This window comes from Nannobrachium achirus (genome assembly GCF_963921795.1).
Source record: "Nannobrachium achirus genome assembly, chromosome: 21".
Lineage (NCBI taxonomy): Eukaryota > Metazoa > Chordata > Actinopteri > Myctophiformes > Myctophidae > Nannobrachium > Nannobrachium achirus.
The window spans coordinates 11,568,252-11,593,074 of NC_137828.1; the positions used below are offsets into that span (position 1 = coordinate 11,568,252).

The 24,823-nt window shown below is 41.3% G+C and overlaps 2 protein-coding genes across 2 annotated transcripts in view; one reads left to right on the top strand and one right to left on the bottom strand.

Annotated features, from left to right (window-relative positions):
• Positions 1-5,673, bottom strand: part of LOC308306593 (uncharacterized protein C18orf63-like) — a gene marked incomplete at its 3' end in the record, with an annotated part of 37,717 nt that extends 32,044 nt beyond the window's left edge. Inside the window, exons 1-5 of the mRNA XM_080751632.1 lie at positions 5,615-5,673; positions 4,967-5,095; positions 2,572-2,650; positions 1,640-1,696; positions 958-1,069 (exon numbers count right to left, since the gene is read on the bottom strand). Coding sequence (XP_080607758.1) covers positions 958-1,069; positions 1,640-1,696; positions 2,572-2,650; positions 4,967-5,094 — 376 coding nt within the window. The 5' untranslated portion in view covers position 5,095; positions 5,615-5,673. The remainder of the gene's footprint in view (positions 1-957; positions 1,070-1,639; positions 1,697-2,571; positions 2,651-4,966; positions 5,096-5,614) is intronic.
• Positions 5,674-7,704: 2,031 nt separating this feature from the next.
• On the top strand, positions 7,705-22,253 carry cyb5a (cytochrome b5 type A (microsomal)). The gene is made up of 5 exons (XM_080751475.1): positions 7,705-8,194; positions 12,485-12,613; positions 14,212-14,241; positions 16,608-16,642; positions 16,999-22,253. The coding sequence occupies exons 1-5, from the start codon at positions 8,054-8,056 to the stop codon at positions 17,120-17,122; spliced, it is 459 nt and encodes a 152-aa protein (XP_080607601.1). The 5' UTR covers positions 7,705-8,053; the 3' UTR covers positions 17,123-22,253.
• Positions 22,254-24,823: the final 2,570 nt, after the last annotated feature.

Here is a 24,823-nt window from a genome sequence, read left to right on the forward strand (position 1 = left end):
GAAATGGTGTGACATAGCACAGTATCCGCTCAGCAAAACATGCCATTGGTCAGTGAAACCAAGACAGCAAACAGCAAGATGCTGCGGCAAATTGAAAGTGATGGAAAAGGACATCGAGCTCAGTTTCATCGCCTACTTTATAACAAAAGATGTGATCCCCTGATCACCCTGGAGAAAGATGTATCTCAAACTGTGCTGTCACGAACCCCATTTTATACGACAGTGTAGGAATCCCAGTCTAGCCTGTGCACTGTAAAATCCTCAGTCTTATTTAACCTTGACTGTGAACGCTTATTTGGTTCCATTTGTACACTCTCAGGGGCCTTTTCCACCGGCAAAGAACCGGTTCTGGTTCTTTCTCCCGCCTATGGGATGAACCAGAGGTGAGCTTTTCCACCGAGAACCGGAGTTGGTTCCGAACCGTAAAAGTTGGTTCCGAACGGGAACCACAAAATCCTTGGTTCCTCTGGTTCAATCTGGTGGAAACGCAAGCCGGTTCGCAAGAACGAACCAAGGTTCCAAGAAAGTTGAACCGGCACTGGTTCTGGAACTGGTTCTTTGCTGGTGGAAAAGGCCCCTCAGAGTTACAGACCAGTAGGCTAAGGGTCAATTTGGTTCTATTTGTACACACTGGGTGTCATGGGTTTGATCACAAGGTCATGGGTTTGATCCCAGGCACCGCCAACTCAGCATATGAGAAGTGAGTGCAGGAAGTCATGCAAGAAGTTCTGGGAGCTGATGGTAGGTGTTGCGCTCCACCTCAGCAATCCATCTCCCGCATTCTCGGCTGATACCGACAATAAGCCTCCCCGACCTACTTACTTTATACTTACTCAGAATTATTGGGTCTAAATATCTGTCTGCTTGCACGCGTCTGTGCATCTGTGGGAGTGTACATGCCTTGCGTGTGTGTGTGTGTGTGTGTGTGTGTGTGTGTGTGTGTGTGTGTGTGTGTACCCGAGATGAGGAAGGCTCCTGCTTTGTTCCAGAAGGGAGCCAGTCTGCAGGTCAAGGTGTACGACACACAACACTGCAAGAGGCCTGGTAACACACTCTGAGGACCAGACACCTACACACGCACGCACGCACGCACACACACACACACACACACACACACACACACACACATATGCACACACACACACGAGAGAGAGAGAGAGACACACACACACACACACACACACACACACACGTATCTATCCATTCATCTACCTACGGTATGTACTGTATGCAACCAATGAATGAATTAATCTATTTATACCGGTATATCTGTCTGTCTGTCTGCATCCACCTGGGAATCTCAAACATTCTTCATTAGTTTACCCCTGGTACAATGTTTGTGCAGTGTCCCCTTCAACTTTACACAACATTCATCCTGTATGATACTAACACGTTGGCTGTTTAACTTATTTATGTATCTAATATCTATGTATTTGGTTGCAGACCCCCATCTAAAAAAAATACAAATCTGATTTGAAGTAATATTTACAGATTTAGCTGAGGACCCCCTAAAGGGGTCCCCGCCCGGACCCCACTTTAGAGAACCACTAATTTATCCATCGATGTAAATATAAATTTACCTCTTAACCCCTAGATACTATGCTCCATATCCATCTATTCATTTGTCCATCTATCTCACCTGCAGATTGTGCCTCTGTCTATAAGCCTGGATTATTCCTTTCTTGAAAAATGAGGTCTGAAAAGAAAGAGAGAGAGAGAAAGAGAGAGAGAGAGTCAGTCAGAAAGTATATTGGTTTACGTTCCAGTGGGTCATAATGTGGGCTGTTGACTAGAGTTACTCTTCCAGTGTCTGTGTGTGTGTGTGTGTGTGTGTGTGTGTGTGTGTGTGTGTGTGTGTGTGTGTGTGTGTGCGTGCGTGCATGTGTGTGTGTGTCATTGGCATCATTCCAGAGAACGATAGGTGCAGAAATGGAATGACAGGAATTCAAACATAAAGCCACACACACGCAATCGCATGCATACATGTGTTTGTGGAACGGAAACACATTAATGCACGCACACACACACACCTGCACACACACACCCTAGGACTTCATGGCATGCGTTACCTGGCTACTGTACACATGCAACACACATCGCTACTGTATGCAATATGCATGCTTGACACACACACACACACACACACACACACACACACACACACACACACACACACACACACACACACACACACACACACACACACACACACACACACACAGGAATCAAGCAAACTAGGGCTTTGATTGATTGATTGAATACAGTAAGGATGCCAAATGGACGAGCCAAAATAAAACCACAAAGGCTTGTTGTTACATTGTAGTTAAGTGTCCTCAAATAGAAACATTAGTCAACCCTAAGCACTTTTTGTTTTCACAAAATATCGGTCAAAACATCAGTCTAGCACCCTCCAAAATCAGAATCGGCATCAGACCCAGGAATCTGGCATCTGTCGGGCTCTAATATTATAGAAAATGTACAAAAGGTACAAAAGGTAACAAATTCGCATGACTAGTATTTAGCTAAGAATGTCTTAAGTCACGGTTTTATGTGCCTGTGTGTGTTTCTTACAGCCATGATCAGGGTGATCGCAGAGAAGGAGTCTAGAGCAGGACAGGCCAAGATGTCAGAGTACAGCAACACTAGCTCCCTGGAGAAACGCGCGCGCGCGCACACACACACACACACACACACACACACACACACACACACACACACACACACACACACACACACACACACACACACACACACACACACACACACACACTTATCATTACATACCAATAACTGCTCAGAGCACATACAGTATTTGCACACAAAAAATTATTAATTGACTATTTATCTATTTACTCGATCGAGTATTTACATTATATTTTAACCATTGTGTATGTTAGTGTATGTTTTAAGATATGTTATGGTTTTTCTGCCTTTATTTATAGGTATAGTGGAGATGGACAGGAAACAGGGATAGAAAGATGGGGAGAGACACGCAGTAACTATTATTGGGAACGGACTAGATCGGCAGATCTGGATCTGAATATTCAAATAGTAAAATCAACAGGAAGTTGAATTTTTTATTCAAAAAATAAACACTACTGGGTTTTGTGATATTCTATTATCTGAATCGGCGTTGTTTGTTTATGTGCTAAAAGAGTGACTTTGACAGCTGTTTCACCGTACAATGTAAGTCAATGAGGAGCATATTTTGAATTATCCATTTCTAATCAATTCAATTCAATTCAATTCAATTCAATTCAATTCAATTCAATTCAATTCAATTCAATTCAATTCAAAGGAGCTTTAATTGGCATGAGAAAACATACGTTTACATTGCCAAAGCAAGTGTCAAAATATAATTACATTTTTTTTAAATGGGTAAAGTATATACAGTTGAAGGGGGTACAGCATTGTGTACAAAGAGCTATGCCACACTGCGTTGTTATACAAAAATATATACAGGCAGGGGTTGACACTAAGGTCTCAGAGGCACTTGCCCGTCGGGCAAGTACAGGTCATGTTTTACTTGCCCAAAGGTCATGCCCACTTGGCCATAAAGTAAATCGTCCATTATAAAATGACAGGTTAGATTTGAATTACAATTTAACACTTATTACTTTACTTTCTGGGGCTGTGCGATAAAATGTCATACCTCAATACCTCCAAATACAAATACCAAATACATAGCTATGATAGAATATGTCTATGGTTTCACACTTGTTATTTTATATTTCTAAGTGTAGCAACAGTAAAAACAGTACATTATGGGTAAACAGTGCTCTTTTTATATTACCCAGACCAGACAGAGTGCACTGGCCACATGCAGGTGTTTAGACAACTTATCTTGTGTTGTGTTTTTTGCATTCCCTCTCAAATGAGCACTTGCCCGGTCGGGCAACCTGAAAGCCAACTTCACCTCCCCGAAGGTTTTATTTACCTGCCAGGGGCAGGTGGGCAAGCCTTAGTGTCAATGCCTGTACAGGGTATAAAGCTTTTTGATAACATCAGCAATCTTTTGCAGTGACTTTGGGAAAGATTGTGGCATTTTCTCTCAAAACGATTTAAAAAGTACACAGAAAATATAGCCTTAAAAAGCATTTAAAGGTAGCAGCTCTGTTTATACTGTATGTACAGTAGGTCTAGAGTTTTTTGTCGTTGGTCATGTTTTCAAACTCACTTTGTGTGTATGTAATCTGTGGGAGTATGTGTCACTGATGGGCAGTGGTTAGAGTGTAGCTCTATTTCCACCACATTTCGTGTGCAGTGTGGGCATAGTCTGGACTGTCTGTGGCATCATGGCAAGGTAACTTACACGACCCAAAAAGTGGTCTTGCTCTTTAAAAGTCAATAACAATCTCTTAAAGAGGTGGTGCCATGATTCCCCCCCCCCCCCCCCCCCCCTATAAAACATGATTATATACTAGGAGGAAGATTTTTTTCCAAAAAAGTATACAGAAAGAGTTAGAATTGGGTTTTTATGTGGCCACACCCCCAGTTCATTAAGTATGCATGGATGGCATGGTGGGTGGTGGTGACCCAGCTGATATAGCCACACCCCACAGTGTTGGGTGAATGGTAAATAGGGGAGGAGTTGATACTGTGACATACTTAGTATCTGTGTTTTTTAACTGACACTTTTCACCACAAGGTGGCAGCCTCCAAGAGAAAACAAACAAATACTAAGAGAATACATCATTTCTCAAAAAAAAAACACATAATGAAGTACTTTCAACCTCCTAGACACATGAAAAACAGAAAAAGTACAAAACTATGGCACCACCTTTTTAAGTACTGTTCGTTCCAGAAATAAGGTTAATGAATTATACTGCTCCATCAATGCCACACTGCCAGCGTTAGCAACCTGGAAATATTTCGTGTTTTGTGATAATGATTCGGTCTATATATGCATATTTGTCAATAAAAATATCAACCAATCAATCAAACAATGGCTAATAGTGTGTCTGACCTGCATGTCTTCATCTGTTTGTTTCTGGGTTCGTTCTCATCTTGTTGTAGAGACACAGTGACCCAACACAACTTGCTCAGCTCTGGAACACTCACAAAGAACAACGACTGTTCTGCTGTGCCAACCATCCTACAAAAACAACAACAAAACAACAACAATTACAAGTCATGCATTTAGCTCTCGCTCGCATTTAGGTTCTCAGATTTTTTCATGTGAAAGACCCCATCTAGGCTATTTGCTCACTGTAGCTCCATCCCTAGCTAGACTTTGTTTTCACATCTTTCTTATAGGCATAATTTTACTTACAATTTGGCCAACGTTTGACCAGTTTGACCATGTTGTTTTTTCCTCATTCTTTATTTATTTATTTTTAGGTATTGGGTAATGGGTATTAAAGTCCTTAAATTGGTTTTCCTGGCAGACTGACACAAATATTTGCAGGTGGGGTTCAACATATCCCATGCATAGCCTACATCCATCCTACGTCCTTGACATGAAAAGGGTTAATTGAGACCCACTTCATTAGGCTAATATCTGTGACTGTACATCTTCATGTTAATAGCTCCTCATGCTCATACATTCTATCCATTAAACTGTATTATTACATTAATATTACAAATACATTCATAATGATGTGTGTAAACTCACCTGCTAATTCACAGCAGCTGGTTCCTCTCCAAACACAACCTTCAAACATGAACAAAAACATTAATCTATATTGATTAAAATGCTCTTTTACTGTTGAATACCAACAATGTTAAAATATAATGTTATTTAAACATAATGTTAGTAATTTAAACAGAAAACCTGTAAATGTGTCGATAATGTTTATTCTCCAGCAGCAACCTGACGCTGTTTAAACACTTCGCGCCCATAGAGTATGTTCGCGCCTTGCTAAGAAATTCATCCCATCACCCAGAGGGACGCATCGCGTCGACTCGAGTGATTGGCTCATTGGCTAGTTCATGTGGTTGTCCGGCCAACAAGAGCCTATCAGCGTGATACTCTGGATCCCATGGCCCAGAGGGACGCATTTTGTATTTTTTTCTTCCTATCGCCAAAATAAAATGCCTGGGTTTCCGAGGCTACATTTTGTGTGATTTGGCCATAGGCTTGTTGACAGTGTTTGACTGACAGCCGAAAAAACAGGGGGGTGCTAAGGGGGTGGTGGGGGGCAAGTTTCCTTGACAGGCGTGTTGTTGGACATTGGTGGTACCTACTGTATGAGGGTGGATTCCCCATTCAATGCATTTCAATGAGAATGGAGCGTTTTTTTGTTTGTTTTTTGGCAGAAATCCTCTAGGCCTACTGGCATGAAAACGCTCATTGAAATGCATCAATTGGCAGAATGCAGATTCCACTCTCATTGGTATTTTGGTGTGTGTGCAGTGCTGTTTACCTAACAAGTATAAAAGCCTGGTATTCAACATTTACATTACTTGAGTAAAAGTCCAAAAGTATTAGTATCAAAATGTAGGCCTACTCGTACCAAAAGTAGAAGTACTCATTATGCGGAATGTCCCATTTCACAATTTTCAAATAGCCCTATATAAAATGTATAACCACTAAGACGCCTATAAGGGCGAAAAGCGAGGTCGCGCCATGTCTTGGCCATCTGGCCGGGGTGGCACAAAGTCACAGTGATGTGGACATGATGAGGGATCTCCATGTATGGGCATAAAAGGGACAGAGTCACAGTGATGTGGACATGAGGGATCTCCATATATGGGCATAAAAGGGATTTGGTTCCCCTGGCATTTCAGGATCTCCATATATGGGCATAAAAGGGATAGTTCCCCTGGAATCACAGGGAACTCCATATGACAACAGGGATCTCCATATATGGGCATAAAAGGGACAGAGTCACAGTGATGTCACAGTGATGTGGACATCAGGGATCACCATAAATGGGCATAAAAGGGATTTGCTTCCCCTGGCATCCCAGGGATCTCCATATCTCCATATATGGGCATAAAAGGGATTTGTTCCCCTGACATCACAGTGATGTCAGAGCCGAGCGTGATGTCAGAGCGATGGATCAATCAACAAAAAAGACAAAGTGTTTACCCATACGTATGTACGTACAGAATATATAGCCAAGATCTAATAAAGTCTTCAATCAACCAATCAATCAATCAATCAATCAATGAAAATAGAAGATACAAGCTCGTAGATTTAATAGCTATTTTCAAATGTTCGAAATGTAGGCTACAGGGCTGAAGTGGTTAGTGTTAATTTTGTAATAATAATCAAAATCTACAAAGTAACTAATAACTAAAGTTTTCATATAATTGTAGTGGAGGAGTACATGCACAATATCTTCCTCTGAGATGTAGTGAAGTAGAAGTAATAAAAGTAGGTTCTACTACTAAACATTGGAAACTCCAGTAAAAATAAATAAAAAAGTACCTAAAACTGTACTTCAGTACAGTACTTGAGTAAATGTACTTAGTTACTTTACACCACTGCGTATTGGACTCATCATTGAGGTTGCACCCATGTCTCGCGTTGGACTTGAGTGAACCTGCGTGCGTGCGAACTCTCACCCGTCCTCAAGCGCCCCGTCTGGATTCCATTCTGACCAATGAGAGAGCGTGACGGAAGGACCAGGACCAGAGTCGTCTGCTCTGGGAAGGACCAGGGAAGGACCAATGAGGAGGCTGTGAAGGACAATGGGGGCGGGCGTTAAGTTTTCTGTGTGTTACAGGAACTGGAGCAACAGTCAGTCTGACGTTTAGCGTTTACTAGACAACAACTACATGAGAGAGACATAAAGACAGACACATAATAGAGAGAGATAGGGGAAGACAGAGACACACGTCACGCACACAGAAAATAGAGAGAAAAACTAAAATTGAGAAAAAGAGGACGAATTAGAGAGAGAGAGAGACAGACAGACAGACAGACAGACAGACAGACAGACAGAGGCAGAGAGACAGAGAGGGGGGAGGTAGAGAGAGAGAGAGAGAGAGAGAGAGAGAGAGAGAGAGAGAGAAGAAACGTAGACTACTGTAGTTGGGGGAGAGAGATAGAGTTAAAGGAAGAGAAGAAGGGAGACAAGTTATTGAGTGAGAGGCAGAGAGAACTATGGCTGACACAGAGGAGATGCCAGACAGTGGGGGTGTTAAGTACTACAGGCTGTCAGAGATCGAGGTGCAGAACACCTACAAGTCCACCTGGCTGATCATCCACAACCACGTCTATGACGTCACCAAGTTCCTGGAGGAGGTACGTGACGTCACAGCCAGGGCCAGGTTTTTTTTTCCTTTGGTAACTGGAATCTGGGAACCTGTGTGTGTTTGCATGCCTGACATCTTACAATAAATGCTAGAAGTCTCTGTGAGTCTGTCTGTCTGTCTGTAAACCGCGTATCTCGAGATCCGTTCATCCCACCGGCTTCAGATTCGGCACGCGTGTTCCCCGCCGCGGCGCGGAGTGCAGTGGCGGGCCTTGGCCCAACCCGATGCGCGTTTTTTCCGAACCGGCGCAAAACGTTCTGAATCTCCGTATGCGGAGATGATTGTTGACATCAGGCTGTTTCTGAGGAAACCGGCGCAAGCGCTGACTCATTGTGACATCATCACATCATAAAAGGCTCTGACATCACGTACGCCACATGAGTTAACAATGATTACGTATTGAATCTCATCAGTATGACGTGTTCTGATGTTCATATATGGGCTTAAATGGACACAGGCAAACATATGGCCTGTGTCCATCTTATATTTACAATTGGCTTAAAGCCGCATCCCACTTCCAAGCGGTAGGTAGGGAGAACGTCCGATGTAGGTACCGTAGAACGTAGGGAATACCGCCCATAACTCTATCATTGGCCCCCACCCTATGCCGCCCGCTCATTCGCTAGAGAGCAAGAGAGAGAGAGAGAGAGAGAGAGAGAGAGTCTCAGGTTACAAGAGGGAAGGGGGGGGTCAGTTGCACAGGGGGAGAGAGAGAGAGAGAGAGAGAGAGAGAGAGAGAGAGAGAGAGAGAGAGAGAGAGAGAGTCTCAGGTTACAAGAGGGCACACACACACACACACACAAACACACACACACACACACTCAAAATACATGAAGAAACAGTGCTTTTTGTGGGCAACATGGCTTGGAGCAGTTGTGCGTGTGTGTGCATGTGAGCACGCGAAGCGTGCGAACTCTAGGATTCGCCCGCGGGCGATATTCTAGTATATGACAACAGGTATAATGGGGTTTGCATTAAAGGGGGAACCAGCACTGTGTCTGCAACACAGTCGGGGGCACAGACAGATACAGAGATCTCCATAATGGGAATAAAGGGACACAGACAAACGGATGGTCAATACGGGTCCTATGGACTATGGAGATCTCCATATATGGGCATGAAATGGACATAGACAGACAGAGATCTCCATATATGGGCATAAAATGGATGCAGACAGACAGATACAGATATATCCATATATGAGCATAAATGGACACAGGCAAACAGATGGTCAATACGGGTCCTATGGAGATCTCCATATATGGGCATGAAATGGACATAGACAGACAGAGATCTCCATATATGGGCATAAATGGACACACGCAAACAGATGGTCAAAACGGATCCTATGACAACAGGTATAATGGGGTTTGCATTAAAGGGCGGGGCATTCATTCATTCCCTATTTACATTGTTCCACAGTTGGCCAGGTCGCCGACTATACGCTTGGCCGCTCTTCTAGTAATAATTAAACAACTTATACCTTGAACCTTGAGGAAGGATTAGATCCAATTCCACAGTTTGGCAGGGCTTTCTCAACCAATAGATCAATTACAGGGATTCTTGTGTGTGTGTGTGTGTGTGTGTGTGTGTGTGTGTGTGTGTGTGTGTGTGTGTGTGTGTGTGTGTGTGTGTGTGTGTGTGTGTGTGTGTGTGTGTGTGTGTGTGTGTGTGTGTGTGTGTGTGTGTGTGTGTACACACACACACACACACACACACACACACACACACACGTTAAAGCTGTATGTTCTGATAGTAATGATTGCTTTGAGTGTTAGTTCAATAACAGGGGTCTACTCTGCACCTCCAATCTCACATACTGTATGTATCCTATATCTTATGAGTTCTCACTTATGATTGGATGAAATTGGTATCCTGACCTGAAAATGTATTTTCTGTTTACTCAAGATTAGGCCTGTCACAATTATTACATAATCGCCTAATCACAATTATTTGAGATAATAGCAATTATTATTGCATAATTGTTATAATCGTTTCCATATTGACATCTAACATATCATTTGTCTGGCCCTGTTACAGATGTTGTCCAAAAATCATGCAGATCGGTACACAGTATCTCTATAGCCATTAAACGAAACGGGTATTTCTTACATTGATGCTCCTACATATTATCATGCAAGCACCAGTTAAAGTTACTTTCCATCCCTCATATACTGTGTGCACAGTGCACATCCCATAACCCACACACTGCACATCATTTCAGAGCTGAGAGCTCATATCTTTGAACGGGTAAGGGCTAGTTTTTTATATAATTTATAGCATTAAAAAATAATAATAATGGAAATAGCAGATCTACAAGCTCACAAATGAGTGTTGGTAGATAGTTGAACTTGTGACTTGTGAGATAGTAGATCGACTATTTCCTCTATACATGTTTTCAAGATGTCAGTTATTTCTTTGTCATATTACAGGGTGCAACTCTGAGAGTGAATAAATGGACCCTTACATGCAGTACAGTGTTGTAGTTGTGATTTGATAGTGATTTGATACTGTATGCATATATTTAATTAATGCCACATATTCACAAATACGTGCACGTATGCATTTTCATTGGTCGCACCAGTGCACCTTACATTTAGCCATTTAGCCAAAAGAAATCAGAACCAGTGTGAATGAGGGATGCAGGCTGCTGAACATCACCACTCGGTGGCTGCAGCTGGTGTTTCCGTGCTCAGACATACAGTACACCTTGTATACAGTACACCTTGTGCTGATAAGACAAATAGACCATCAACCTCCATTCTCATTTCTCAGCTAATATACAGTACAGTAGTTCTGTTTCTGGGATAGTGTCTGTGTTAACTTAATCTATGAATGTTTCATGTTATTTTTGGATCAGCGTCTAGCTGGTGGTGAGTCTGTTCAAATGAAACAGCTGGCATGAATGCCACTATTTGCATGGTTCATATCAGGACACTCCTTGTGTCAATGGAAAAAACACACGCACGCACGCACGCACGCACGCACGCACGCACGCACGCACACACACACACACACACACACACACACACACACACACACACACACACACACACACACACACACACACACACACACACAGTTTGTTCATTAGCTGACTAAACACACACACTGCATGACTGAACAATGTCTACATTTGGTTTTGGGCTGTCCTCTGTTGATAGAAGTCAAATCACCAGATTTATAGTAATCAGTAATCATCAATTCATTGATCCCTGTTTTTTTGTATTTTTTTTTTTTTTTTTTCACTTAAAACCACTTTCAGTTTCAACCTGACCTCCCTATTTTGGACATGTCATTATAGGCGTATATTCTCATTTACAACCTTACAATGTGTAATGCGAAGTATAAAATAGAGCATATATAAAAAAAATGAAAAATCTGGACACACATGGTTTCTGCCTGACATTGACGTTATTATATTTTTAGCTGACGTTATTATATTTGTGGCTGTCTCAATCTAGTGCATCCTCCTAACTCTACTCGGGTGTGTTTAGTGGCTTTCTCTCACAGCTTCAGGGAAAATGTTGCATCTATGAGAAGTCATTATCTCTGTGAATTTAGTTTTATGGAGTCGAGGCTTTTGTTTCTCAATGATTTTTTTTCTCATAATTGCCTCGAGTCACAAATCCACCACAGATGGACTCATAAAGATTTTTTCATGTCCCTAAAGCTATCAGAGCTCTGAACAACAACCCATCTGTCTTCAAACTATGACTTTAACATGTTTGCTCAGGGACACTTACGTAGACATGGGCGGAACGCATAATAGCGAAAGAGAGCCGAATTCTGCCAGGTCCCGGAAAAGATGCCCTGTGATTGGCTGGCGCCGCTTTGAGTGACAACGTGAGGCTCCTCCCATACACAAGGCTTTTCCTCCCCTACAGACCGAATGCCCCTTCCTTCCGGGCGGAACAGGTGTCTAACCGGTGACCTTCTGATGCTGAGTGCCAAACAGGGAAGCTTTAGGTCCCATTTGTCTTTTGTACCATCGTATTTCAGGGGAATCGAACCCTGACATTGCGATCTCAGGCTGGACACTCTTAACTGAGCTGGATTATTGGTTCATTATTGAACCTTTATACATTAATATTAATAATAATAGTGTCCCCTATCTCTCTCTCTCGTGTGTGTGTGTGTGTGTGTGTGTGTGTGTGTGTGTGTGTGTGTGTGTGTGTGTGTGTGTGTGTGTGTGTGTGTGTGTGTGTGTGTGTGTGTGTGTGTGTGTGTGTGTGTGTGTGTGTGTGTGTGTGTGTGTGTGTGTGTGTGTGTGTGTCAGCACCCAGGAGGAGAGGAGGTGCTGAGGGAGCATGCAGGATCTGATGGCACAGAGAGCTTCGAGGATGTGGGACATTCTACTGACGCCAGGGAAATGGCTAAGGACATGATCATAGGAGAACTGCACCCTGTAAGTCTGTGTGTGTGTGTGTGTGTGTGTGTGTGTGTGTGTGTGTGTGTGTGTGTGTGTGTGTGTGTGTGTGTGGACTACACATCACTAATAAAAAAAAAACGAGTTCAGAAGACCATTTTACTGGGATTTTCCTGCAGGAAAAAAGCTTTGCCTAGGGGCAAAAACAATCTTATTAGAAGAGAAGTTAGAGAAGAGTTGCTTAAAGGAGAGAGCCAGTGTAAAACACATATGCCCTGAAAGTGCCTTTTATCATGTCCCTTCATACCTGTTGCAGTTGATTTCTTTTCATAGATGTCTCTGTTCTCCATTCTCCCGACCCCTTCCACAGCTAAAACAGGGGTCTGTTAACTCTCGCTAATGTGGCTATTTCTGTAGCTCCAAAGTCATCTTTTTAAATAACATTTTTACAAATAAAATCATTTTTAGATTTTTGATTATTCAAATCTTATTTTCGACCTCAAAATAGAAGAGAAGAGGGAACGTGCCCATGATGACGAGTTGGTGATATGATGGAAAACACAACTTCATGCTATCATGCGCTCACACGGTGTCCCATCTGCGAGACCGCAACTGGGTGCTATGGTTGTTTTTTGTCCAGCTTCATAGAGGAAACATTATAGTTTTTAGTTCGTACCCGGGTCTGTTATCTCCATCGTGCACACAAGGATATCCTTTTCAGTCGCTTTCCATATCGTTGTTGTCGGCTGGAAACCTTGTATGTCCAAAACCATTCGTTTGTGTTTGTCATTTTTAAAATGATTTAAATTTGTATGCATGTGTAATGGTAACAACTTTTGCATTTGTCCCAGCTTATCATTTGTCTGGCACTGTTACAGTGTGAGCAGACAGAAGGTGTCGCTGTGAGTGGATCCGTGGATCCATGCTATGGATCCATGCTACGTCACAACACTGGCAAAACATGTTGTTTGAAGAATAATCCAACTTTAGGCAGGGCTGCCTGCAGCATTTCCTTATCTCTGGGAATGTGATTTATGATTACAGGTAGCTTTGTGCAAACAACAAAGTCACAGTACTTCACATCACAGACTGCCATGTGAAGTTGGTAAAATACTGAGGACTTTTCATAAGTTTGAGTGATTTGTCTAGGCAGAACTGTGTGTCCTCACCACTCCCTGTCAGGGCGTCATGATATTTGTATGGGCACTTAATCTCAAGTGTTCCTCTCCCACAGCATAAGCTCGTCACTCCATCCGGTGATGCCCCGAGATGCGGTCTGTCTTGCTGTACAAATAAACCACATAGTTTCATCTAAAAGTTTTTACGTTTCTTTTGCATCAATTGAATGTATTGTCTTATGGCTGTGTTCTCATGTTCTCTTGACCAACGGACTGCATCATTGTCTTCGTAGTGCATTATGTCTTTGACTAAGTTACTTTTAGCAGACTCAGACTGCACTGTACGTGTGCGGTACAGGGCTTCGTGCGTGCGTGAGTGACTGTGTGTGCGTATGTGTGCAGGTCGTCTAAGGATACAGGTCTGCTGTTTCTCACAAACAAGATAATTCACAACAGCAACGCATCTTGTTTATGTCACAATCCTTCTAACTCTCTCTGTCTCTCCCTATCTCTTTCTAGGATGACAGAGCAAAGGTCGCCAAACCACCGGTAAGTGCTTGAGTTCAACTCGTTATCGTGTGATGATGCAGTGCTGTGATGATAGACAGCACACACTGGATGTCTTTTTCTTTTTTCTTTTGTCTTTCCTCCCCTTCCCCTCTCTCCCTTCCTCTCCTCCCCATCCCTACAGACAGAGATCTTGAATCCAGACTCCCTCAATCGTCCTTTAATGTCAAAGTAATTAGCTATTTAATTTAATAAGAGAGTTCAATTCACCCCATCCAAGACCATGTCTGATAAAAATGGCAGGTACCTGATTATTGTAGGCCCTCTATGCCACAAACCGGTCCTTTGGTAAATATTTACACCCCAAACTTTGATAAGCCAGACTTTTACAGATTTCCGCAGAACCATCCCGTTTTTAGACACCCACCTTCTGGGTGGCGATTTGAACTGTGCTATGCACCCGGCTCTGTACCGTTCTAATCCCTGTGCTTTATCCCAGTCTTGTATGTCTAGGTCAAGGGTTAGAATTCATGCTTGCACTATTTTGCTAATCCTAGGATTTGAAATACAGATAAACCCTCTCATAGCAATATTTGGAGTCTCAAGAAAGAGTTCCCCTCCAGGCAAATTCTACACAATTCGACGTAATAGTCGAATTGTGTCCATGTCTCTTCTCAAGTTGGAAAAGATTAGTTTTTTTCTGTTAAGGGCAGCCCCCAAAATGTCTCCAAAAGTGGAACCCTTTTATTCATTATTTCAGTTCCTTACAAACTCTACCTTCTGATTGATCCCCCCCCTTCCCCCTCCTCTCCCCTCCCCCTCCCTTACCATGTATAATTGTATAGGTCCTTACAGACTGCTGCGTTTTTTTGTGTGTTTTTTTTTCGGACGAATATCTGATCACGTATCACGTAAATAAAAAAATCAAGCTCAAGTTATGTCATTCATGTTTGCATACTGCCGCCCGTTATTTCGTCCGTATACATTTTTTCTGACCAGGGTAGATTGTCTCCGTATTCGCAGCTGTCTCGCAGTTTGAGCAGTGTTCTGTCCTGTCCTTCCAGAGAGTTGTGAAAGGCTTGCACTGTGTGCGTACCTTATGCAATGTGAGAGCTCAGCCATTATGCATAACTGGGATTACTGGGTTGTTGGACACCTAGTGACTGCTAGTGACAGTTTTGACAGAAAGATGTGATAAACTGACTGATCACAGGACAACTATGGACAATCATCTTGTCTGTATGTTTAATGTTTTTAGGCTGTATCCTGAAGTGAATAGCAGTCTGCAGATTTAGCGACCTATAGCGCGGCAGCGCACACTTTACTGATGCTGTGTGTGGCTGCGAGCGGTTGTTCAGCATCTTTGGCTGGCAGAAAAAATACTTTTTAATATGTGGCTGGCTCCAGTATTGCTTGTAAAACATCAAACATTGGCCACTGACATCCTAAAAGCTAATTTTAAATGGTCGGGATAATGCTGCGGCGCTGCTTCTAGTACAATGTCTGAAATGATCCCCCCTGTTTACGGAATGAAACCAATATTCTCTTTTCTTTTCCCAATATTCTCTTTTTCACAACTTTTCACAAGTGACAGGGCAAAAAAAAACATTTTAACTGCTTGATGACTATAGGTTTTCGTTCTGCGAAAACATTGCACCGAATCGAAATAACATGCATCGGCTCAGTGTGCAAGGATGTTGTTTGATTGATTGATTGACGACTTTATTCAACTAAAAGGATAAGCACCACGAGAAAGCTTTTGGGCTTGTTTCAATCGGGGCCCTTTTTTCCCCTATTTTGTGTGACGATTCTTCTTTTTTTCAGATTTCGGATTTCCAAAACAACATAAAAACCTATCAATGTGCAACCAGCCAACCACCTTATCTCTCTTTTTTCTCTTCTTTTTTTCTTTTAATTATCCTTACCATTTTTGTTCTGATTTACTGTGCTTCAGTGGTTTTCTTTTCATTCTTTTCTTTTCTTTTACAATTATTCTTAAACTTTTACTATTGTTATTGTTTCTCTGGGTGCGTTCGGATACAGTAAATAGCACTGAATGCTCTGGCCAATAAAAACTATTACATTAGTGTGCCCCCAGTCCTGGAGTGCATATCCAAACGTACCCTACCATATATGTATACAGAGATAAAAAATAAAAAAAAGGAATACAAAACTAGAACAAAATAAATTGTACATACATTTAGTTGCTTTCCACCACAGATTGGATGGATGTCCAACAGGTTTTTACCTTTACAGGATTACCTTGCAGCTCTGTTGTTTTTCCAACTCGTAGGCCGGGGTTGAACCCGCCTGGGACCCAGAACACAGGTTCAATCCTCATCTGGTCCATTTAAAAACTAAACACTGTACTGTGTCAGTGTGTGACATATGTACTATTTTCCTTGCAGGAGATACACGTGACAACTATCGATGACAAAGACAGGTACACACACACACACACACACACACATACCGTCTGTCTGTCGCTTTACAGTCAGGTTAGTAGTTAAAGGGTTCACCCCAAAAATAACAGTTTTTCTATTACTCGCCCTGTGGAGATTTTGTTGCATTCCTAAGAGCCTTCTTTGTTCCCTATGGAGACACAAAGAGTCACCTCAAATTATTGGCTTAGGAATGTGTCAAAAAAAACATAAAAGTATCCATGAATTCAAGTCTCCATGGGGTGAGTAATTGATAGGAAAAAAATAACTCCCTTTAAATAGTAAGTTAGTTGGTTAGTACAGCTAACATGTTGTGTCTCTCTAGTTGGTTAGTAGTGAATGAACTCTTTCTCTCTAGTTGGTGGTCTTCCTGGCTCGTCCCAGGCGTGTCCGCGGCTATCGTCACACTGTTGTACCGCCTCTACACCATGGACATGGCCGACAACCACTCATCAATGCCCGACACACACACTTCACTGTGATGTCATCAGCGGGCGCCTACCACTGCCAACATGTCAAGTAAAATCAAAGACTGACAGCCGCACAGACCAATGGGACTGCAGAGGGGTACTTCTGTCCACTGGCCTTATTTAGAAGAACCGGTGGTTTGCGAATCTTTTTTAATTTCAATAACCTCCCATAACTCTGAGAGTGTGCAAAATGGGGTCCACTTGGTTCATTCTTTCAAACTCAGAGTTAGACCCATAAGGGTCCATTTGGAACCCCTCATCAAGGACCCCAGTTTGAGAACCGTTGCTTCCAGAGCAGACACACCCTTTTAATTCAATGGACGTTGAAGGATCATCTGTGGTCATAATATACAGTAGATTGACTAATAAATGCACTGTGTATGGGTGGGTTGTATGGGCAGGAGAATCTGTAATTCTTTGCTGTCGGGCAGAAACTTTGAATCTCCATATAATTTGTTTTCTTTTTTGTATAAATTAGCCAATAGCCATAGAGATCCATTGGAACACAAGTTCTCTTTTTTTTTTCCCTGAAAAGTAATGGTTTTGGAGAAACAAGGTTTCCGCCCGACATAATGCTAGTTTCTAGCTATTGCTAGCTGCATTAACACTGCATGGTACAACTCAACTCGACTCCCTTTTGACTTTAGGTATTTCCTTTTCCACTGCAGATCGTGATAGACACACACAGACAGAAATACATATTCAAATCTGGAAAGTGACTAGTACAACCACAGTCTTATACTATTGCCCCCTGAGCAGCTTCACTAGAGCTGTTAGGGGTTCAGTGTCATGCTCAAGGGCACTTCAGCTGTGTTGGGGAGGAGTGAGTGGTGGTGAACATTCCAGTCCGGTGCGTGGAATCGAATCGGCAACCTTCTGGCAACAAGTGTGCTCCTATAACCTTTAGGCCACCGCTGCCGTTGAGCAGGGACCGACTGGGACTAAAATTCAGCCCTGGCATCTTGGGGATGGGATCCGTTCCTTTCAAAGAGCCGTTCAAAAGGCTCGTTTTAGTTAGGAGATTTTGATTAGAATTATAAATCAATTCAACCCTATATAAAATAGCCGATCTACAAGCTCACAATGCGTCGCGTAAAAGGCGAGCACACGTATGTTATTGTCATTATTTATCTATAAGGCGGACATATAAAGTTCTCCTCAAAACTTTGGCACCTTTCTACTCCTACATACTTACACTTGCAATATACTTATACTTACAATATTCAGCTTACTGTGGCGACGTGTGCTATTACTTTTTACAACCATCGGCCAAAGGGTGGCGCTGTAGGAAGCCTTGAAAGCCATGAAACCTGGACACACATATGCGTCTCCTCATGCCGAACAACTTTGACATTCTGACTTTTGACCTCTGACCTTCTGATCTCCCGCCATTTTGAATTATATGAAAAACAGTAAAAATCTATCTCCTCCTGGGATTTACGCGTTAGGCGCACAAAACTCTTTTCACATGAAATTCTATGTGGTGAGAAGTTTGTACGTTAAATAATTATTTTTTTAATAATTCGATGGATATTGTGGTTTTATGCAAATTATTCTTCTGCCTCTAAATCATACATGCAAAGTAACACGTTCATGGCATTTGGCAAAGGTGAACTTTGGACCGATATCTAAAGATCTGTCTGATCGGATTTTTTTTAATTGAAACATTCTTTTTTAATAATTCAATGAATATTGCAGTTTTATGCAAACTATTCTTCTGCCTCTAAAACATAAACGCAAAGTCACATTTTCACGACGAAATAGTGTAGAGGGTTAGTTCAAATATCACTGAAACCAATCTTACCCCAAATGGCCAAAGGGGGGCGCTATATCATTTTGAACAGTTTGTAAAACGCTTAAACCAGTTTTTAGCCTGGGATTTATGAGCAATTTGCATGAAACATTCTACACGCAATCTAAGGACCTTTATCTAACATGCCTATGAAGTTCACAATTCTTTTAAATAATATTAATAACAATAAATATGGCTGCAAGCAGCGATAAAGTGGACAAAAACACCTCAAATCATGAACACAGCCTGTGGTGTGCGTGGGATTTTGCAAGCACATTCCCACTAGGTCAAGGAACAGATACCCTTCTCACATTGGCCTGTTATAGCGCCACCAGTGGGTAAACTTTTGACAACAATGACTCAAATCATGCATGCAGCGTCCGATTGCATCAGTAACGTCAAAGAGAGCACTGCCTGCGATCTTGACATTTTGTACTTTATTTTTTGGCTTGAAGCGAGCCCACAATTGTTTTGAAGGAACAATATGTTCTAGTGAAGTAATGTTGCTTTGTAGTTCTTGTTTCATTTACATACTGAGATTTATATTTGAATATTATTTGTATTGTATTATTTAGCAAAATACTGATTTGTAGAAATGCAATGAATGTACAATTTCTTGCTATGTGTTGTTGTATCTGACTGTAATAGTTTATTTTTGACTCAATACAGACATGCAATCATGGGGTTGAGAGATTTATTTCTATATTGTCACGTTTTTAAGTCAGTGGTGGAAAGTAACGTACAGTAAGTATGTTAAGTGCATTGGCGATTCAAAAATAGCAGATACACAAGCTCACAACGTTTCGTGGCAGCTTTGCAATGATTGCAGTTAAAATGTAAAGCTATATAAAAGCAAGCATAGCATGATCACTTTAGTACAGTACATATCGCTTTTGGGTGGAAACCTTGTATCTCCATATTTCAACGTATACATTTGTTGTGTTATTAATGCCGTAATACTTCAGTGTCACGCCACAATTTTGGATGTACCGGTACAAGGATTCCACCGTTGCTGTTGTGATTTGCTGTCGAGCAGAAACCTTGTATTTCCATATTCACATTTATGTTTTTTTATATAATTTAATGCCATACTCCATCACAGAAGAGTGTCGCACAAAAGTGTTGAAAATAGTAGATCTAATGTGAGCTTGTAGATCAGCTATTTTCACTTTATTTATATATTTTTAAGATAATTATTAAAAAAAAGGAACGGTTTTGGACATACAGGGTTTCCACCCGACAGCAACGATATATTAATCTAATGTGTTGGTATAGCTAGCTACAGTCTTTTTGAATGATTCCTTATTTAAAGCTGCTAGTTGGATCAGCAATCTATGTTATTCGCGATAAGTAAACATGGTTAACAAAGGTAAACCCCAGACAATGAATAGCCGACTTCAGTATGCACAGTTGCACACTGAACAAAAGAAGAAGGATTATATTTCCATTCCAATCACATGGTTTTACTGAAAACATGACACCTGGCTACAGCTACTATTGACAATGAATATAACACATTATTAATTGTCAATAGCAGCTGTTGCCAGGTACTATAATATACCACCATCTTAACAATACAGTTTCTCTCTGCTCCCCTTAAAACATTTTCTTCTGACCTAAACAAAGACATCCAAAATCTGGACTGTGGAAAAAAAAAGAAAACAAGTTAAATAATCTCTTGTGATATGTAAATCTCTTTTGTGATTATGTATATTGCGCTTGCGATATTGCAATGACGTTACATTTCTTATATAGCCTATTGTGCTGCACAGCAAATGGCACATAATTGGACATAATTCACCTTTTGTCAGCCTTCTGATTGGTCCCTGAGACTCCCTGACTGGCCAACCAGAAAAAACCATTCACTTTTTGCTATCGGGGGTGGAGTTTGTGCAGTGGAGAATGTTGTTTCAGGCTTTCAGCAACTGTCCGCAGTGCGGAGCACGACCTTCGTCCAGTACGGCCGCGGCAGTACGGCGCGATCTCGCTCATCATAATGAATAAGCTTCAACAAACTAGTTCACATGGACCTTATCAATGGTCTAACTAGTTACGATTGGGTACATATATTTTAAATGGGCAGAATTACGAAAAGCCAGCCTATTATGTGAGGAGAACAGATTATAGTTCTCCTCTTCCTACCCAAGATGCAATGCGCTTTCTTTTTCTATTTCTATTCTCTCTCTGATCCAGAGGATTAAACTAATTAAAACATATATTTTCGGGGGAAAATTACTGTTTTGCTATGTAATTACTGTACCTTTTTCTTCCCTTTTTATTAATATCACGTAGATGTGTTTTTTTGGTACTTTATATAGCTGTAATGAGGCTATGACGAAAAAAAAAATCCCATCCACTTCCACTATAAAATAATCTGCAATAGTGATTCTGTCCCACTCGGATTAAACAAATTAAAACATATATTTTCGGGGAAACCCCCTGTTTTGCAATGTAACTACTGTACCTTTGTCTTCCCTTTTTATTAATATCACCTAGATGTTTTTCCTTTGATACTTTAAATTGCAATAATGAGGCTATGAAAAAAAAAATCCCATTCACTGCCACTATAAAAACAATCTGCCCAGGGTTAATGTCCCAGCATAGTAACAGGGCAGAATGGGGCGGGATTTGCAAAAGCCTGAATTATGTATTGCTTCATAATCGAAATAATTCAAAGCAAAATCATGTTTCCACAGAACTGTTTCGAGTGGTTTATTTGCAGGATTTAATGTCAATAATGAAATGTAGTCAATTTAACATTTTAATTTAACAATTTAAAGTTATTTTTTTTCCTGGACCACAAGGTTATAATGTATGTTATTTTAGACAGAAGCTATGTCCATTGTTTACCTGGTATCCTATAGTTTCAATGTACAGATTGTTATTTTATAGTATATTGTTACTTTAGACTTATGCTATGGTTTACTTGGGATCCTAGTTTACTGAGGCACTACACTGTCTGCATTTGATTTATGTGTTGACCTTGTAAGTCGCTCTGGTTAAGAGTGTCTGAAAGGCAGTATTCCACTGCGTAATAGTAAAATCCTCTGTAACTCTGAGAGTGTACACATGTAAGGTTCCATTTGGTTCCATTCATTCTCTGAGTTAAATTAGCACTGAGGAGTTACAGTGTATAAGTCCACACCTTCAAGAGTTCATTGTTTAATATCCTGTGTTATCGGCAAACAACTCAGACCAACATGGGTCCAATGCAAATCTCACCGCTGAACTTTGAACCCAAGACAGTAGGCCTACAGTTTAACTGACTTGCTGATAGACTTTAAAGGTACAGTATAAGTGTATGTGATATTTTTTGGTTACAATAAATGGCTAAATGGCTCTATATTCTGATCACTGCAATAGAGTGTTTGTTCAGTGGTCTCCCTGTCTCTCCAGTTTTCTTTAATAAACAGACAATACTACATTTTCAATTCAGGATATCAATTTCATCGAATCAGGAGAGAACTGATACAGGATAAACAGGTGAAATGAGAAATGAGCAGACTGGAACACTTTAAATTGAAGCTGATAAATGGGTTCTCTATACTCTCTGGGGGCCACAGTGGCTCGGGAGGTAGAGAGGACCCTTGGGAAACGGAAGGTTCTTGGCGCAATCCTTAGCTCCTCCTGAGTCAGTGTGGAAGTATCATTGAGCAAGACACTGACTGAAATCCTAACTGCTCCTGATGGGCAGGTTGGTGCCTTGTTGCGACCATAGGTCGCAGTTTAGTATGTGAACCGTCACAGCTTGACCATATCTCTGTAACGCCTGACACCGTCGTTCCCCTGACACATCACTGTGACATCACAGGTGACATCACTGTGATGTCAGATACTCAGAGCAGGGATCTCCATATATGGGCATAAAAACAGGTGACATCACAGTGATGTCATATATGGTCAAGACAGATGGTGCGACCTCGCCCTTTATGGCGAGGACGTTTTTCGCCCGTAGGCGTCTTACTGGTATGGTTTCCTCTGTCGTCGGTGGGAATGGGTGTGTGAGTAATGCACATTGTAATGTGCTTTGGATCAAAGTAATATATAAATGCACTATTATACAATCAGTCAGAAATAAAACAGTAACTAGTAACTACACCCCTTTTAATCTATTCTATTGCTAGTCTGACCAATTCAAATACTTAAAATAGCCAATAAGCAAAAATAATCGCCTATTTTCGTACCTGCTGAGTACTATGGAATGCAAATGACTGTCTCAGTCCTGGCGACTGAGAACTGTAATCCATGGTTACACTTTTACGTTGGATCAGCATAAAAACATAACTGTCATAACTTGACCGTCATGTTTCGCATATGGCTAGATGAAGACTACCATAGATATTAAAGGTGTATTCAGTGATAATGAAAGTGGCCGGGGGTCATCTTGTCCCTTACTGGCCTTACAGCGTGGAAATGTTTCGTTTTTTATAGATTTTTTACACCATTATAATGTTCTCATTTGGATCATTAGACCCATTCACTGAATGTCGGTAGGCCTACGTCTCCAGCTTCAGGATATGTATGATACTGATTTACTACGAGACTGTGGCATTTTATGAGTTCAGTAGTTTACAATCTAGGCATTTAGCAGACGTTCTTAATTCAGAGCGACTTGGTTCTCAAAACTTTTATTTTGACCATCATAACTAAACATCAACATAACTACGGCCATAGGCCTACTCTACCCTGATTGGTCGAGGACTGGCTGGCCATCTCTGAAAACCGAATCTAGCTATGCTCGTAACACGGGCCATGGTGGAAGTCCTTATATGGTCAGCACACATTCTAGTGAGGAGAATTAATGGAAAATGTACCGATTATATTTTTATTTGAATGAAATACAATCACTGAATATACCTTTAATTATTATCATCAATTTTGACATTTGCAAATCATAGATACGAAAGTTAAAGTGTGCTTGCTTTCAGCGAGCCCACAATGAATGTCCTTCATCTTGGCTGCACGGGTTTAGCGACAGTGACACTACAGTATGATAATGTAAGTTAAGTTAATCTAGAATGCCAACATAACCCAAGCAGCGCTGCTGCCTGCTGGGACGTTGATGCCAGTGGAAATAAGTTAATTGAGCTAACTTCCATTAGCATGCTGCCAACACCAGCCCATCTGCCCCAAAACAGCTCAAAAAGCCCTGCGAATTGTTTGAAACACAGACAACATGATGTAAACACGCTGATAGCGGCCCTAACCGGTTGGTGTGTTCCCAATTCAATTGAAAAATAGATAACACATCGCTTCGTTTCGAGCAGTAATTCTGGGCTTGTTGTTGGTTGATGATGATGCTCTACAGCTGGGTCCAGTCCAGCTCCCAGTGGCCGGAGGTGAGGTCGCGCCACAGTTATGTGGACATCAGGGATCTCCATATATGGGCATAAAGGGATTTGTTCCCCTGGCATCACAGGGATCTCCATATCTCCATATGTGGGCATAAAAAGGATTTGTTCCCCCTGGCACCACAGGGATCTCTCTAACAGGGCATCATTAATATTGATGACGATCAGGGAACTCCATATATGGGCATAAAATGGATTCTGTTAGTACATCACAGTGAAGCCAGAGTGTGATGTCAGAGCGGCAAACCCATTCTGGTACATTGGTTCCCTTGACATTACAGTAACATCAGAGCATGATGACATCATGATGACACATTTTTACGGTCTATGGGTTACGGCTACACGGAGACAAGCTGTGACGTTTCTCATGGTAAACTGCGACCTTCGGTCGCAATAAATTACCCAACCTTTAGGTTTCTATTTTTTTTTTAAATGTTTGCTTAACACATTCAAATTGATGTTGCTAGATGCATACTGGATAAATAAAAGGTTGCACAACTTAATAAAACAATCTGTTATCAAACATTGCCCATAATAAGCTTATTAATTCAATTATATTTTCCAATTCTT